The sequence below is a fragment of the Branchiostoma lanceolatum genome, chromosome 4 (assembly GCF_035083965.1).
Source record: "Branchiostoma lanceolatum isolate klBraLanc5 chromosome 4, klBraLanc5.hap2, whole genome shotgun sequence".
NCBI classification, from domain to species: domain Eukaryota; kingdom Metazoa; phylum Chordata; class Leptocardii; order Amphioxiformes; family Branchiostomatidae; genus Branchiostoma; species Branchiostoma lanceolatum.
Window position 1 is genome coordinate 3,056,374 of NC_089725.1, and position 19,321 is coordinate 3,075,694.

The 19,321-nt window shown below is 40.2% G+C and overlaps 1 protein-coding gene across 2 annotated transcripts in view; it reads right to left on the reverse strand.

Moving 5' to 3' along the window:
* The window catches only part of LOC136432239 (protein YIPF3-like), a 65,727-nt gene that overhangs the window by 7,588 nt on the left and 38,818 nt on the right, over positions 1 to 19,321 (reverse strand). For both annotated transcript variants that reach the window (XM_066423314.1, XM_066423312.1), the window contains 3 exons: positions 18,819 to 18,950; positions 14,959 to 15,081; positions 8,892 to 9,015 (listed from right to left, as the gene is read on the reverse strand). In XM_066423314.1, coding sequence (XP_066279411.1) covers positions 8,892 to 9,015; positions 14,959 to 15,081; positions 18,819 to 18,950 — 379 coding nt within the window. The remainder of the gene's footprint in view (positions 1 to 8,891; positions 9,016 to 14,958; positions 15,082 to 18,818; positions 18,951 to 19,321) is intronic.

Here is a 19,321-nt window from a genome sequence, read left to right on the forward strand (position 1 = left end):
CTGTTAGACAGGACGTGTTGTGGATTACAGAGTACTGCCCTAGATCACGGAAGTGGCCTGGAGTTTTGTTGCGATTGTTCTCGAGGTAGGAGAGAAAGTCAGTGCTCACCTTTTTCAACTGATCGCCATTCTTTGTAAACTTGAAAGTTTTCTTCTCGGCAGGCTTCAGTTTCTTCGCAAACTCGCGTTCCTGATGATATTCCTGCATAAACGTGGTGTACGATCCAAGCGCATCGGAGAATGTCGCCGACTCCATTAACTGCAGCGAATCCAGAGTTCCACTGTTCTCCTGTAGGGAGGGGGGCGCGGAAGTCGCCATCTTGGACGCTCGGGACGCTCTCGTCGATGTGATAAACTAATCTTAACGAAAACTAGACGAAAATTGCGAAAAACATTCTAAAATGTCCAACACTGGCATATAAATACTTTATAAACAGAATAGGCTCAAAGTTCGGAACATCGTTTGGGAGCTCAAAAAGTGCGCGTCCTAACTCTGTAGGTCACGTGACAATGGGATTGCAGGATATTTTTTTTCATTTTCGATTTTTCGGAAGCAGTGATTCTGAGAACCAACTAATTAAATTGGTGTGGCTTTAGCTTAGTAACTATAACAAGGGAAGACAATGAATAAATGGATGCTACACAAGGATGCTCTGAATGTGTCTCAACATTTCCTGGGAGCAAAAACTCACCAATAAACAGCTGTACCAAGAACCTTGAACGGGGGACGTCTGTCATTAGTCACACAAAAAATAAGAGCAAGAAGATTGAAACTGCCAGCTCCTTGTATCAGACACCCTGATATTGTAGCATTCAAACTTCATTATCACATAGCTAGATGGCGTCGACCAATCAGAAGCCTCCATTGCCCACAATAAGTGGTCTGTTATCACACCATAACACACCACTTATTGACGTCATGTCAGAACACAACCGTTCCATTTTGTAGAGGGGGTATCTTTTTGATGAATCTTTTTCTTAACCTTGTTTAAAAAATCTTTATAACCGTTGCATTTTGTAGAGAGGGTATCTATTTGATGAATCTTTTTCTTAACCTTGTTTAAAAAATCTTTATTGTCTTAGAATTCCCAAAATTTTTCTTAGAATACATGAAAAAGGGAAAACAAATTTAAAATTCCCAAAAATGTTCCGCGTGTTCCATTTGCTGTTGGCCAAAGAAACCACGTTCTATCTAAGGTTCCGCGCGTTCCATTTCCTGCTGGCCAAAGAACCTGTGTTCTATTCAGTTTACCTGAGGTCATGTTGCAGGGAGATTCTTCAATGATAACATTTTCTGACTGACCTGAAACCGACCCTCCTATCCTGTGTGGTTGAAATAAATAAATCAGGCAACAGTTGTACATATTCTTCATCATCTTCTGCTAAAAAAGGACAAATATGAATTCTGAAATGCATTCTTAATAGTATAAGGGATCTATGCGTCAAACAGGAATTGTCTACTCTTATATGCGTCAGTTTGGATAAGCTATATGATAATAACGTAAATGACCCACCTCTTCCTCGGTGTATATGGTGTCATAACGCCTGGCCATGTGCTATAACCACCGAATAAAACCACCGAGTGAGCGAAGCGAACGAGGTGGTTTTATACACCTTGGGGCGGGTCAAATATACACCTTGGGGCGGGTCATTAACCCTTAATTATCACATAGGTAGATGGCGTCAACCAATCAGAAGCCTCCATTGCCCACAATAAGTGGTCTGTTATCACGCCATAACACACCACTTATGACGTCATGTCAGAACACAACCGTTCCATTTTGCAGAGGGGGTATCTTTTTGATGAATCCTTTTCTTAACCTTGTTTAAAAAATCTTTATAACCGTTGCATTTTGTAGAGGGGGTATCTATTTGATGAATCTTTTTCTTAACCTTGTTTAAAAAAATCTTTCTTGTCTTAGAATTCCTAAAAATTTCCTTAGAATACATGAAAAAGGGAAAACAAATTTAAAATTCCCAAAAATGTTCCGCGTGTTCCATTTGCTGTTGGCCAAAGAAACCACGTTCTATCTAAGGTTCCGCGCGTTCCATTTCCTGCTGGCCAAAGAACCTGTGTTCTATTCAGGTTATCTGAGGTCATGTTGCAGGGAGATTCTTCAATGATAACATTTTCTGACTGACCTGAAACCGACCCTCCTATCCTGTGTGGTTGAAATAAATAAATCAGGCAACAGTTGTACATATTCTTCATTCTTTCTTGGTTATAGCACATGACCAGGCGTTATGACACCACGTTCTATCACTCGCTCACTCGGTGGTTTTATTCTGGGGTTATAGCACATGGCCAGGCGTTATGACACCATATACACCTCGGGGCGGGTCATTAACCCTTAAGTAGTACATGTACTATCGGGAATTTACAAAGGGCAGAGGAAGCTGAGGGAGGGCCAAGGTCAACTTTAGTTAGTTAAAATCCTCCCACACCAAAATTGATGTATAAGGCAGTGCCCATCCCCGTTTCATAGCCCTGGGCCACACTGTGGTGCAATCACTGCAGCAGGGGGCTAGTCCACTGGCAGTGGAGTGTGTTTAACTTCCATACTGTTTCAGAAGTATGTACCATTTTTATAAAGTCTTTGGTATGACTCAATGCGCCTCTTGTCCAGGAGTGTCCTAACCCAGGGCTTGAACCCGGGCCTTCTGATCCAAGTAATTTGAACCAGATGTGGCTAGTACCAGAAGCGCAGACCACTACACCACAGGGACACTCAAGGTCAACTTTATTGATACCTTAAGAGCTAACTGGTAGGTGACAAAACCTATACTGGAGACTGGGTCACAGAGGTAAGATACAAAGAACATTGCAGTTCCAGAGTGCTAACAGCTTAACTCCTCAGCCATTTCCCAGTGTAAGAGTGGACAAAATAGAGCTGTAGGTTTATATTATTGGTGCGCAGTAACTGTACTGCAAGCTGTAAGAACAACTGTTTGCAATATTGCTCTCCATCCCCAACAAAGTAATCAGTCAATTATTGTGGTGCGATCATTGTCAATCACGTGTGAGTTTTTGATGAACTGGAATACAAAGAGGTGTGATCCTGTCGTAGATTTCAAACCAACAGGAAATCTAATGCGTAAGAAAGAGCAAACTCTTAAGTTTCTGTCGGTATATGACTCATCACAGATTTCGAGGGCGAAATGCAGATGCCCCCAATCCACGCAAAGCCATGTCATAATTTTGATTCCAGAATAGAACACGCACGATTTGACTTTCTAGTGATTATCTAGTCTGGACATTTACTTGCAACATAAAACTCAAATTATTGTCTAGCATTGTGTTCAAGATGGTCTCCCTCTTAAGATTTCTAGGTTTCAAGCCAATACACTGTTCCGAAGTGATATCAATTTAGCAGGACAGGGCTGAGCCAGTCTTATTCCACATCGGGATGCCTGAAACAGCGGCCTGATTCGCCGGAGCAACTTCTCCAGGAAGGCGGTGATCGGGGATGGACCAGCAGGAGACTGGGGGAGGGCGTTCGTGGCAGTGCAACAAAGGGACGGGAAGGGGACAACACAACACGCGGAGCTGAGAGGATGGAGGACTCCGAGGAGGCCGGTGAACTGCAGTTGACGCCCGTGAAAGATGGGGTCGAGGTGCTGAGCAGAGCTGTGAGGAATATTACCGGACTATAGACTTTCAAATAATTGATAAATTCACTGACTGTCATGGACACATGTCTTCTGCTAGAGAATCTGTGCATTTATATTGTTAAAACGTTGTCTGAACAGTATGTCCTGAATTGTGCTAACGATTGTATTTTGTACTCTGTTTTATGAGAGAGTTTCATATGTTGTTTAATTTGTTTAACTTGTATGCATGTACTTGTTATTCTATGTTAGGCTGCACCAAGTAATTTTTATGGATGACGTCCGCGCGCGCATTGATTTTGGTCTGTGCCCAGAAAAAAACACAAGAAATTCCGCTTCCTGTAACTATGACCAAAGAGTTAAGACAGTGCCGCAAAATCGTAAGATTAACGTAAAGCTCGTCACGCGAAATGCATAAATAAGGAAGTGGCTACTGACAGGATGATCCTGTCAGCAGTAGAAAAAATTGCACATATAAAATTGGAAATATCTGCACTACTGACAGGATCATCCTGTAAGCAGTGCATTTTTTTCTACTGCTGACAGGGTCGTCCTGTCAGTAGCGCAATTTTTTCTACAGATGTTTCTACTGCTGACAGGAAATTTTTCTAAATATGTGAGCATAAAAGTGAAAAAGGGCGGCAACGTTGTTGTTGATTGGTACGCTCTCGATGTTGGTCAGGAAGAGCTGACGTTTGCGCAACTGTACGAGAGACTTGTAGCGGCGAGCCAGTGATCATTTATTCGTTTCTGGTTATTTATACTTGTTGGGGAAATATGTGTTTTTTATTATTTCTATCATTTTTGGTCCATATTTGGCTCTTGAATAATTGCTATTATTCATTTATATATAGTATAGGATTTCTAAAGCATAGGTAGAAATGTAGTAATGCATGCGAAGAGTTAATCAGCAACTAATTTTGCCCTTTTAATTATGTTTAGCCATACCTAGCATGGCTCAACATATTGTTTTTGTTCACGTTCTTCTTCTTCTTCTTCTTCTTCTTCTCCTCCTGCCAAGTCTTCAAATGGAATCTACTCCGTCATTTTTGGGCCAAACGACCTGAAATTTGGCATGTAGGTAAAGATGGCAAATACCCTTAGGTGCTTTTTCATTTCTTTCGAAACAGGCCTTAAAAACATTTTTATGGAGGTTTTTTGGGGCATTTTTAGACAATTTTTATATTTTGGGCTCCTGTGCCCTGGTATTGCTAGCAAGTGACCTGAAATTCGGTACAAGGGTGCCTTGAACATGTCCCTACAGGATTTCAATCACAATTCTGGTGTACATCACTTCAGAATGCTTCATTTTGGGGACTTTTGGACCCATTTTCAGACCAAAAACAGGCCAAAAGTGGTATCCACGTTCCATGTTCTATTTGCTGCTGGCCAAGGAATCCATGTTCTATCTAAGGATCCCCGCGTTCCATTTGCTACTGGCCAAAGAACACTGTTCTATATAGGTCACCTGAGGTCATATTGCAGGAACACACGCAAGCCTTTGCAGTAAGAAGCTCTTGGGGTCTCGCAGAACTTGTAGAGAGAGTTTTTGTACGGGTGATTTTGGAACAGTCCATTTATGCATCAGGAGGGAGATTGGCAAAGTATAATGCTCTCGCAAATGTTGCCTTTCTACATGCAGTTAATATTTCGATTTGCCCAGGTGTTATTTTGGGACAGCCCACTTCTTGCATGGGGAGGAGTATGGCTAAACATGCTGTATTTGCTCAGGGGCAAATGACGGCCTTTCTAGTATACTATGTTTCTGCAGGCCTGCAAAATCAATGGGATATGGAAAGAAACAGGACAGGACAACAACTGCTGTTCAACTTCAACTGATTTATTCAAATTATTGCTGTTTTCATGATGAATAAAAGAATTGTTAGTTGTTACACTGTGTTCTCTCATTCAATCTGTGTCCTAACATGTGTCGTTGACTATCATATTTCAAATCTAGGCGTCTTGTTTTTTGGGGCCCTTCTTGTTTTTTTTCTCGCGCTCTCGCATTAGATTTAGGGTCTCCAAAGGACGTCATCCATAAAAATTACTTGGTGCAGCCTTATAAGAAGAAAAAAATGTTGTAACCTTGCCGGGATGGCTAGATTTGAATAGGGGTGGATGTGAGAGGTGTGACAATCAGATGTTTTCAGTATACTTGTGACTTGTGTATGAACCTGTGAATCCTTACGCTCTTGCCGAAGACGGCTCGATGAAAACTCGTGGGCGGGTGTAAGAGTGGAAAAAATAGAGCTGCAGGTTTATATTATTGGTGCGCAGTAACTGTTATCATTTTGGGCAAGCTGTAAGAACATCTGTTTGCAATATTGCTCTCCATCCCCAACAAAGTAATCAGTCAATTATTGTGGTGCGATCATTGTCAATCACGTGTGAGTTTTTGATGAACTGGAATACAAAGAGGTGTGATCCTTTGATGAGCTGAGTAACCAGAACATGAAATAGCCTATGTCATGCAGTGTGTCTAGACCAGGTCTAGCCGTTCTTCTGAAGAAACAGAATAAAAAGCCTGGGTTGTGGAGTTGGGAAGAGAGTTGGATCCAGGGTTAAGTCTGAGTGACAGTACAAAGAGTGTGTCCCAACTCTACGACTCTGTGCGTGTGTGTACGGCAATGCGGTGTCCCTTAGTCTTAATTGTAGGCAGTTCCTCGTGCAGCATTCCCAAAAGAACTGGGCCGTAACATCGCCCTTCTTACACCACCACCTAAAACACAACCAGGGACACTCTTTTAATCTCGAATCAATGGATATTCTAGACAGGGAACCCCGCAGGTTTGAACGAGAGGTTAGGGAGGCAATATATGAGAGGATGTACAATCCCACCCACAACAGAGAAGGAGAGCTGCGGGTTGGACTTTCTAGCCCAGCCTTGCACCCGAACCAGCTTTAGCTCCTGATCCTATCCTAAAACAACAGGAGCTATTGTCTCTTTGACATCAACCTTGCTTAGACTTTATCTAATATTTTTTCCTATTGGACAATTTAAGATGTCTTCACTTTAATTGCATTTCAATTCATAGTTTGTGGTTAAAAACCTGCTGATCCAAAAACCTTGCAGTGTCACTGACAAAAAAAGAGGATGCTAATCATATCTAGTTGCTGGAGTAACTGCTATTTGGCATATGTTATTACATGGATGTCTAACCGTCATCTATGTATGTTTATTTAAAGCAGTTGCTACAATTTCCTTTGACTTTTCCATTGTAAAAAACCCTCAAAAAACAATATTTCTACTAAAGTTACAAAACTTACTTACTACATAACATGGGGATAACCCATTTTCTGCTGACTACAAAGAAATCAAACCCAACAACATGGAATCTTGCAGTATATTAGACATCTTGCTCCATGTTAACTTAATTGTCAAATTAATCCATGCATGTTGTCATTTTCTCACCTGCAACTAGCCTTGATTTTGCATTAAAAATCACAAGTATTTTTTACTTCGTTTCTTTACTAGCTTGGCTGTACCTGTCATACAGCTGAGTCTGTCCAAGTATCTAATGGCTAAAGGGCCTGCCTACTGCCTACGTGCTCAGGCCACAGCTCACTGACAGGCTTTAGGGCTAGCCCTGGTAAAGGTCATTAAAACTCATAGTATAATACAGTCAAACCTGCCCGGCGGACCGAGCAAAAACGGTCGCGATGGACAGGTGGTCGCCATGAAGAGAATTCCACTCACATGTTTCCAGGGCGGGGTTTTCAACTACAGCTAGTACGTAAATGGATGGAAAATTATGTGAATTTAGACAGCATGACCCCCACCAGGTTCAATTCTCATTGACAGAAAGATCCTACAAAAATTACATTTTCTGTTATCGTTGTAATAATTGTATACCGCTACATCGTGTACAAATTTTGGTCATAATTTTGTGTGCAAAACAATGGTTGCCTCGATGATATCGCAGCGCCTTCCCGCATTCACACGTTACATTAAATAGTACACACACATACATCATCGAAGTTTGAAGGCCTAAGACAAATCCCTAGAAAACACCTGCTGGTCCCAGCCTTTTTTGGGGCGCCGACCGCTGGATAAAAGGGTCAAAAAGTTTTCGATCTGACAACTAAAGATGAAATGGAACGGTGTGATTTCGTCGCGCCGCGCCGCCAAGCTCTGTGCGACCGCATCGAAAGGTATGAGTCAGTGGAGCAGAACGCACAGCGTCCAATAAAGGTTTGTGAGATTCATGGAAATAAAAAGAAAATAAGAATATTAATTTTCATCAATAACTAGAGTATTCGTAAATGTTCATACACAAAAGCATCGTGTTTTAGAAAGGTCAGCGGTACGCCAAATCCGGGCCACGCCAAATCCAAGATGGCGTCGGAACCAAGGAACAACATTTCTCACCCGATGTTTTGCCTGCCGCGAAGTCATTTTTCGGCGGAATTTAGTAAGACACAGACACATTTGTGTTGAAAATACAAGAAATAGATAATAATTTCTGCGAAATCTGACTTTTTGACGCCATGCACTACGTATTCGTTTTGAAAATTGAGTTTACATCGAACTGAGTTTTTCGGTAAACTATAAGATAATGATAGGCACAACAACATCACAAACATTTGTCTTTACAATTTGTTTATGAAGGGAGAACGTTTTTATTAGAACACTTCATGGAGGAATCGATACTATAACATTGCTATTCCATATATTTTTGTCCTTATTTTTGTCCTTCAGAGTCTTGAAAACATTTCCGTGAAGTTCGACAACAAAATGATCCGATGTCACCACACGCTTGAAAATTAGGCGGCCGCCATGGGCAGGGATTGTGCTCTTTGCGGTCCCAATTCGTGGCGGTCGCGGTCGCGTTGGACAGGTGGTCGCCTTGGGCAGGCAGCTTAATGCTTGTGCCTATGGGGAAAATTTTCGGGACCGAGAAAAAGTGGTCGCCATGGCCAGGTGGTCGCGTTGAAAAGGTGGTTGCCTAGGCAGGTTTGACTGTACTAAACTTTCTTCCAACTTTCAACAACCACTGATCAGATAAGCTTCCATGATAATCATTAAAACTCCATGTGAGAACGTTTTATTTCCTCGTTAAAAGTTCTCATGGCACCCCTACTGATACATTCACTATCGAGGGACTTTCAAAAACTCCCTCAGAGTTAGAAATGTAAAATAGTAAATGTGTACAGCCAACACTCTGAGCTATAGGAGCAATGCATCACAGTAATATTCGTGACAAAGTAACCCTCAAATACCATATATTATGCCAATATACTTCTTGATCATTTTTCTTGTACAAGTAAGGGTTTCTACTGACCTTCCACAATATTGTGGTAGGCAAAATGTAGGTAGAGTAAGAACAGCAGATGTAGTACTGCACAGGTTCCTGTCAACACAAGTCTCTGGGTCTGGCCTGAAGTCCTGGACATGTACACTAAAACCTACAGGAAACAAAGGTACTCTGTAAGGGACAGTATGATATTTAGGGGGGTGGTTGGTGTGTTGGGGGGGGGGGAGTGTCATGGAGAAAAAAATGGCTTAGGGGGAGGGCCATGGAAAAAAAAAGGGGTTGGGGGGAGGGTCATGGTCATCTGTTTCAATGGACCGTTGTACAATAATCATTATGAAGAATAAAATTGTAATTGTATCTATACCACTGATCCAGGATTACCACATTTTCAGACGTTTCAAGTGTCCACCTGACACTTTTCGTCACTTAAGGAAATATTACGGAACATTTAGTTCCATATAAACAAAACAGGTAATGGCATGGCCAAGTTGTTCTAAAAAGTTTTCTAAAGAAAACAAAAAGTAATTGACAAGATGTTCTAAAAACCAAGAGGAAGCAAGTAAATACAAGGATAAAAGGACATTAGACTACACAAATTATGGCTTCGTTCGACGCACTGCCATTGATTATTGCGTAGTGCCGCTTCTTATCTTACATAAAACATACTCAACAATCGTCATGCAAACTTAGTAAACTTGTTTTACACATGAGCCATGAAGCTATACATAGTACAAAATACTATCTGTTCAGTTGTAAAACTCAATAGCCACTAAATAAGATTTTAAGGGCTTGTACATACCTAAAAAGTGTGGTAACATTGATCATATTTTTTTTAAGTTGTAATTTTTCATTTATTAAAACTAAACTTGGCACAAAAAGTTTGGAAACTTTACTTTGGTTGATCATACTTCCGTTGTTTCTTGATCAATTTCAATGATTTATATGTTGTTGGAAAGCTTGTGTTATTTTGTTTCCTATGGTACCCATTTCATTAAAATTGCAATCTCATGGAGCAAGCACCAGGCCTGCTTACGCGAGTGGGTTGTAGAAAAAAAGTGCACAAATTTCCCTGCTAGCGTCAAACACTCAGCTCAGCGCCAAACCCATTTGTGGTGGTGTTGTCCGCATCGTGAATTGAATGGTGTTAGAGGAATGTTATGTTCACAGCTACAGATGAGAGTAGATTCATTTTGACTGTTGGAAGGGTAAATGAAAGTGTTGGGGCGGCGAGGAGAACCCTATGCTGACTGTTGCACAGATAGATTGACAGTGTTTGTTGGAGTCAGTGTCATGGTGTGGGGCAGTACAACTGCCAGAGTTAAAACCAGCCTAATCATCCTAAGCAACCTCAATGTGTCAAGATATAGAGGTGCCTTTCTCCATCATCGCATCCAGTCACATTTCCTAGATTCTTACCTCTGCAATATGAGACTCAGTGCCATTCTGCAAGATGATAGTGCACGTCCATACAGAATGAGAGACCACCTCCATGAAGGTGCAGGAATATAGAGGACAGAATGGCCTTCCTGAAACCGAGATCTCAACACAATTGAACACCTCTCATACTCTGTGATCACTGAAAAGCTTGGGTGAGCTGTGAATGCAAGAATGATCAATAGAACAATATGACCTGTAACGACTCCTTGTGGAAGAATGCCCAGGGACCGTGTAACGAAACTGGTGACAATTACAAGGAGGATGTGCCGGGCTGTGGTGACAGCGCATGGCTTGTGTACTCAGCCACCTTCATTATAACTGAGGCTCCTTTACGCATTTGTTTGTTTGGATGAAGACTAACCTTGGCTTTCATATAATTGTGTTTTGTTGATTCAAGCTTCATATTACCCTTGTACTCACACAAGCCACGTGCTACTTACACAAGAAAAAAATACTAAATTGAGCGTTTCAGCTCTATTAGGGTAGCTAGAACAGAGGATTTTTTTAATTATTCAATACCACACTGTACTTGAGCTTAGATTAAAGATCTCAGTGTCCCGAACAAAACGCCGTTTTCAGATTTCAAATCCGATGAACCTGAGTTGAGATATTGAATTTTGAAAGAATAAATTTTGACATTTTTGGTGAAAACTTAATCATTGACATTAGTCCCATGGGTCTGATATGGCACCGCAGGGAGTATCTTCACTGTAATAAAGACATTGTGTAAAATAGTATGCATGTGGGGTAGTCAAGTTTTGATGCTTCACAACAGAATTTCTTGGCACAAAATTTGCTTATGCAAGTGTCAGCTGCCACAAGATGTCAAGCAAATTAGTCATTATAACTAATGATCTAATTTTTAATTTGCATATTTGCATACTAATTAGGCATATTTGCTCTTCTTCTGCAGGTTTCTCTACTACCACTTTGTACATAACAACTAATATAACAACTGGTACTTGTCACATGCCTGGCAATTAGATAATCTCTATAAGCTCTGCTATTGTTGATTAATGACTAATTAGCATATTTGCATATTAATTAGGAAGAAATGTATAACACAGGCAATTTCTACATATTTCTCTTTGATGCATTTCTCTTTGATCTCATTTCTATGCAAACTAATAGTGAAACAGGTAGTTGTCACAATATGTAGAACAAAAAGATAATCTCTTACATTCTTAATTAATAGATAATTAGCATATTTGCATACAAATTAGGACAACAAAGTGCATGACCATGACTGTTTCTACCTCTCAGCCTACACAATTTTTGTCTGCTCTCATTTCTTTTCAAAATGATAGTGGGACTGTTAACTGTCACAATATGTCTAGCTAATGAATAATCTCTGGCATTCTTAAGTAATCAATAATTGGCATATTTGCATAAAGATTAGGAAAATAAAGCACATGATTAAGGCTTCTTTCACCTCGCATACAATGTATTCTCTTCTGCTTTCATCAAAATAGAAAAAATAATACCAAAAATCTCAAGTATTCTTATTTAATGAGCGCTAGTCATAATCGTTCGCATACTAATTAGTCAAATTAATTGGACAATGAATGACACTTTCATATATGTACATTTATTACATTTTAATGCAATCGTAAAAAAAATGTTACTCTTGCCTTTTCCAAAACAATCCTAGGCATTGAATGTAGGTTTAACATGCCAACAGTCTCATCAATTAGAGCTGATACAAAAGCGTGCTCTCAGAATAATTCTTTACTCTGATTACTGATTACTCTTGGTATAATTAAGCACTATATGATAGCTCTGTACATCAAATTCAAAAGCCAGAAAAGAATCTTTTGAATTCACATACTCTTAGAATAATTCTTGGCAAGGATTACTCTTGCTAAACTTCAAAACTTGCTAATCACTAAATCAGACCTCTGTACGTCGAATTCAAAAGCTAGGAGAGAATCACAGACTGCCTTAAATTAGACAAATCTCTTTTGAAATTCACATATTCTCATAATGATTCTTGGACAGTAGTCAACTCGGTTTCTACCAGTCAGGACAGGAAAATCAGGGCTGACCCTCAGGATACACCTAAGCATATAAGGACAATTACTGCAAGGCAACAAGCCACCAGGATAAGATAACAAAATCTTGTATGGGACTTACCTACTTTACAAGAGTTACATGCAAAATAAATTGATATCAGACACCTCAGGCTATACTCATCGATTCATCAACAAAACTCCTTGATACTGAAAACTTAATCCCATCTACCTTGATAGTATGTGCGCAGTTTACTTATTCCTAAGACGAGAAACGTGTAAGAAGCCACATTATAATCAATGTTCGCTCCGCCTCTCCAACTCGCCGCGTCCTGCCCCAGTACCACGGCCTCGCGCCATGGCACCGCGCGGAAAACACAATTCCCACCGCATTTATCCCAAACTTTATGCAGTAAATCTGGTGTCAAATTAAAGCTAAGGACATACATTATCGTATTTCCGGTGCCGCAAATTGATAAATTGCTTCTATAGGGGTGAAAAACGTGATCAAAGTTTTTAAAATCGTCATAAATAGACTTACCTTGCACACAGAAATTTGCGGCACCCGCCAAAATGTTCCTAACATCCTCTAGAACGTGTTCGTGACGTTTATACCGACCATAATATTCGTTTGACCCGGTGGAAATTCGGTCAAAGTGCGGAGTTTGATTCCACCCTTCGCTGAAATCGTGCCCGCGGCGCACGCCGCTAGCGGGGCGGGTGTGTCTGCTCATTAATCACGCCTTAATTAGAAACCAGTAACTTGTATTTATAAGAAATTCCGTACACATAGAGATAAGATATTGATAGTAAAGGACACAAAATCTGGTGCTAGTAAGTATTATACTTTTTTTTCACAATTTTTTTAGTTGACCAACTTAGGCCCGTAATACGGGGCAGTCAGATTTCGCACGTTATTACAAGGTGAATTGCGCTAGCTAATTAGGGTAATCTGGGCACTTTTTTATGTAACCTGCTCGCATAAGCAGGTCTGGTGCTCGAACCATCAAAAGTTTGGTATCATGGGAAAGAAAATCACACAAGCTTTTCAATGATATATGAATCATTGAAATTGATCACGAAACAACGGAGATATGATCCACCAAACTTAAGTTTCCAAACTTTTTGTGCCGAGTGTATTTCTCAATATCAATCCATATATTACATGGCAAAGGGTAATTTTGTTGCTGAAATTATAGTACTAGATTAAATAAAGGGGTGCATTGCATTAAAATGAGCCATACAATGCTGAAACTTGAATAATCCTCTTATTCTTTGTTATGTAAACCCTTATCTTCACCCCAGACTATTGGCAAAAAATTGTTGTTTTTATCACATTTTTCCCTGTCACCCCAATTTTTTTCGGAAAAAATCTGAGAAGCAACAAATTGAATTGGTGTGGCCTAGAGTTGTCATTAAACTTAGCTTACATTATTTACCAGCATAATTTGCTCCTCAAATTCAGGAAATAGCATTTTAGATTTCCTAGCGGGTGCATGTCGCGTCTTCGACAAAAAAATGTGGCCCAAAAATCAAGCTGATTATTGATAACAGGCCTTCTGTATTTCTTTTTACAAATAGAGATGTCATTAAACTTAGCTTTAATACTCTTCCAGCACAACTTGTCCCTCAAAATGCAGGAAATAGCATTCCAGAGGATCTAGATTTCAAAATTCTTTGATTAACTGTTACATATAAAATTTGCTGCCACCGGTTTCAGGTTCTTGTTTTATAGCGTGCGTCAGCTCAGACTCAACTGTCCTGACGACCATATGTGATGACGTGCTTTGTGTTGTTGTTTTATAGATGGGGTCATTTTTTTACCATTTTTAAATGATACCTGTAGGGGGAAGGCCATGGAAAAGTTTTTTGAGGTGGGGGGAGGGCCATGGAAAGAAATATTGAGATGGGGGGAGGGCAATAGAAATTTTTTTTGCAACAGCCCTCCCCCTGCTAAATATCATACTGTCCCTATATATATAAACTGCACACTGCAAAGCTCCTCCACGGAGGATTAATTTTTTTTCTCTAAGGTGTCGTGAACCATGTGTGTGTTTATAGTATGTGCAGCCGGTAAACCTGTTATCTTTATATCATTGTGTAGAGCTCCTCCATGGAGAGTAAATTTTCTTCTCTAAAGTGGCGTGAACCATTTGTATGTATTCATAGTGCGTGAAGCCACCACTTCTTGGTCAAACCCGCTGCTTTTCAAAGTGGTGGATTTATGTAACCTGGCGGATTAATGTTAATGGGAATACATATATCACATGTTTGAATAGTCCTATCATGGAATGCAACGGGTTTATGAATTTTATTCATTTATCCAAATTAGATGCTGATCATATCAAGCATCACTTAAACTATCTACATACCAAAAATTATGGCAATCAGTCAACCCGAAATGTCAACCCAAAATGGGTGCAGTGGCAGGGTGTTTGGCCTAGAACCCAAAGGTCGTGGGTTCAAATCCTTGGACCCATTATTAATTGTCCCGTTGATGTTGTACCCTTGGGAAAGGCACTTAACACGACTTTCCCCATTTCACTTACTAATAAGTGAAAATGAGTACCTAGCTTCCACACGTACAACAACGCGGGAGACAAACTGCCTACATGTATAGCATGTACCAAACTAGCTAGCGTACTCACCATCTTGAGAGTAGAGAGTCCTCCAAAGATGGCCCACATGAGGTAGAACATGGAGTGGGAGCTGACCGAGTGGAAGGCTGTACCCAGAAACAGCACCACACAGTGGGCCACTAGTGCATATCCCTACAACAGCAACAGTACACTGGTTTAGGTGTAGAAAACAAACACTAGTTTTAGTAATGGTGCACTGACAGGTAACAAATCAAAGACAATCAATAAAGCAAGAAACCAGTCTTTGAAACCATTCATTTGATAAACAACATTAAGGTCCACACCTGATAAAAAGTTGAGGTGGAAAAATAATTCACTTTCAATTGGTGTTTTAAGCAGCTCAAAGACATGGCTAGGCTTGGGGACAAATGTAAAAATTACCTACTTTCAAGGACAACCAAACGGCAAGGCAAACACATATAAACTTTAATTTGTAATCATGCATTTCTAAGACAACACATAGGTCAACACTTGATACAAAAGTAAATCAGAGCATTTGCTACTGTAAAAAGAGTTTGGCCACCTCATATCTCCATGAACTATTCAGTTTATGCAAATGACTTACATATTTACATAATATATGCTTGGTCATGAACACCTTTAACCAACTTACACATGTCGCAATATTGACAGACCTACCATCTACCACTTAAGGTTCCAGGTCGGAGTTCAAATCTGACCAGGGATAGGGTAATGACACAGTAATCTGCCGGAAGTGCGTGGTCGTCACCCTGATTTCTGCCCCTATTGCTTGGTGATCGTTTTAGCTGTGCATAGATTTTTTGTATCTCCTGAAAAGCCCGTAAGTTGTAGTTTTTTGGGCGTGGTGACGTTGGTTCGCCATTGAAGCCTTTTTTGTATTAGTCCGCGGCAACGGTGATGCCATTTTTTCGCCTGATGACCCAAATAGCATCATTTTTAATGCATTTTGCGAATTTACATCATCGGAGATCAAATGACTTCTATTTTTTTTCAGAGACACCATTTACTAAGCTTTCTCAGCATGTATGCCGTGACCCCAGGAAAACTCGTTTTTTCCAAGCAGGTTCGATCCAAAAAGTGTTAAAAAATTATAATTTTCGGGTCCAAAATTTACATTTTACTATGGTTTCTACCCAAAGTAAATGGACAACGGACAATACCAATAAAAACATTGGAAAACCGCCTTTGAGTCTTATAATGCAAAACACTGCAAATATTGATTTTCCTTATTAATTATGCAAATTAAGTCCTAATTAGCATAATTTTCACTTCATTATGTACATCTCTGTCTAAGCTACCTGCATTCTAAATGTCATGGAAATCCGCCATTCCTTTGTTCAGTTATTCTCCTTAGAAGATTTTCACAATAATGTCCCTGCAGTTAAAGAGCAAGCTGCTAGGGGGCACAAACCTTTTTCCTTAAATCAAACAAAGGAACTCCAAATCATGAAATGTAACCTGTAATTGTTCTCAACAGACTTCAGACAGCTGCTTAGTCATAATCTACAATGACAATTAAGATGTGTTTAATAGTAGAGCAGCAACAGCCAACAGCAATATGGTCTAGATAAGTCGATGTGGTTTTAAATGTTTAAATTCACCAGTTACGATCTCGACTGCAAAATCTTCATGAACCTAAACCCTTCTTAGTGTATCAATATCTATCTAGCCAGTATAACCACCCTCCAGTTTAACACACCAGCTTCACAGACACGCAACATAGCAGCTGGTTACCGGTATTTTATATGTCTTCCATTCAGGTGGAAGAGCAACACAGGAAACACCATTAACCACATAAGATAGTGTATGGCACTGTCAGTACGTCAGACATACTGTACCTCTACTACACTTACTTACAAGCATATTCTAAGGCCGCCTTTCTTAGCATAGAGATTTAACAATTGACATGTGCCATGTGTCTGTGATTTCCTTTTGTACGACATACATTCAGAAGTTCCCTGAAATTTGGCTTTGCAAACATTTTACATATCAGTCGCCATGTTTATACTGTACTTCCGACTCCTTCCATATGTCACAATGTGCCTTTGTATTGTTCTCGATAAAGAATTAATATCAGCTTCCTCCGTCAATGCTAAGTTCCCAAATTCCACCACCCACCAGCACCACAACAACAACCACAAACAGTAACATGCATAACCCAACATATACCATCACATAACACATCCAAAACATATTGGTCAAGCCATCTTTCCAACAATATAACTTTTATACAGTGTACCTTAACCTCATGAAGCGCACCGGCTTTTTAGCGAATGCCCACAAATGCCCACACCGGCCAAGTCCGCGCTGCACGAATCTCTTTTTTTTTTTGTTGTTGCTCGGAATGTGTTCAGGTTGTGCTCCCATTAATTAATCCTGAGTTTCAAGGCAATCCATTGATCCAAAGTTAAATGAAGCGAACTTGAAGATTCTTACCTGGCTTTTTAGGGAATGCTCAGCAAAAATGGCTTTTTAGCGAATGCCTCAATATCAGCCAAAATATCGGCCGTCGTGACACGGACACTAAATCTAACACCATAAACATGTTGAACATGTTGTCCCCTGAATGTGTAGCTTCCGTGCTGTACACTTTTTAAAACAAAATACATGGCGCGGGGAGGCCACGGCCTTGGACGTAAACATTCCAATATGGCGGACTCTGGTCACATGACTGGTCTGAGGCCGTGGATTCCCTGCGCCACGTATTTTGTTTTAAAAAGTCACTTTACATACATGTACAGCACGGAAGCTGAGTACATTCAGGGGACAACATGTTCCACATGTTTATGGCGTTAGATTTAGTGCCCGTGTCATGATGACTGATATTTTGGCTGATGTATTGGGGCATTCGGTAAAAAGGCATTTTTGCTGGGAATTCCCTTAAAAGCCAGGTAAGAATCTTCAAGTTCCCTTTATCTAATTTTGAATCGATGGATTGACTTGAAACTCAGAATTAATTAATGGGAGCACAGCCTGAACATTTCCAAGCAAAAGAATATGTGATTCGTGCAGCTATGACTTCCCCAGAGTGGGCGTTTGTGGGCATTCATTAAAAAGCCGGTCCCCTCATGAACTTCTAATCATATACACTTGGTTGCAATATGAGGGCACACTTTTTGGTCTAAAATGAAGAAAAAACCTTAAACTATTAATTCTAAAGGTTTATATCGTTACATTTCATAGTATGCCGAATTGTTCTACATTCATATGAATAATGTGTAAAAAAGATTAAGGTGCCGAGTCGTCTTGCCAGGTGCCGAGTTGTCCTGGTGCCGAGTTGTCCTGGTGCCGAGTTGTCCTGGTGCCGAGTTGTCCTGGTGCCGAGTTGTCTGACATTCCTTATATACATGCATATGGTGCAGAAACTTGGACGTTTACCTATCAGCTCCAAAACAGATTGAATGGGACCTACACAAAGCTTCTGCGCAGGGCACAGTACATATCTTGGACACAAAATGCTACTTTCATAACAATTTATGGAAGTCTTCCATCGTTACAGCTGTCTCAAAAGCTCACCCACCATCGAGTAACATTGGGCATTAATTGCTGTCGAGCCAAGCAGGAAATAATTTCATCTGTCCACCTGTGGAAACCAAGAGGCCGAGTGCATCGCAGAAGTACAGGTATGACTTTTACTGACACTTTAGTTAGAGACACTGGAATTGAATATGAACACGGCCATGGGTCTGCATGGGGGGAAACTTTCAGTCACTGGACTATAATTGGTCCCTTTCTCTGTTAATCTGTGATTACATTTTACAAATTTGGTTGATTTTGTATTCACAAAAATGTGGTCTTTTAGAAAATAACACACACTTCTGAGTTTCACTTTGAAGCAAAAGCAACAACAGCATTTTATATCCTGCACATTTCTCCTTGATACTTACTGTGAGTGACAAGACCTGAATGGCTGCTATGTGTGAGTTACAGATGTAAGCGATGAAGTACAGCAGTGCCGAGGTTCCCCACCAGTAACCAAAGCACACAAAGAAGGCAGTCCCCATCAAGGTACCTTCTCTCTGGGAGAATAAATAACAAAGACATTTGTATCAGGCACTAGGTGTTGCGCTATGTTATGTTGTGTTGTGCTCTGTTGTGTTGTGTTGTGTTATGTTATGTTAATATGTCATTTTATGTTGTGCTCTGTGTTGTGATGTGTATGTGCTCTTGGTACATGTATATTGTGCTATGATGTGTCATGCTGTGTTGTGTAGTACCTGCCATATATTGTAAATGCATTTAAGTTCGCGTGGTTTTTGTTTCGCGCTTAGGCCAAAATGCAGTGTTTGCAGTGGTTTTAAGTTCGTGGCAGCGCTATAGTCACATACTGCTACAGTATTGGAAAAAATGTTCGCAGTGGTTTTAGTTTCACCACAAAAACCATGAACAT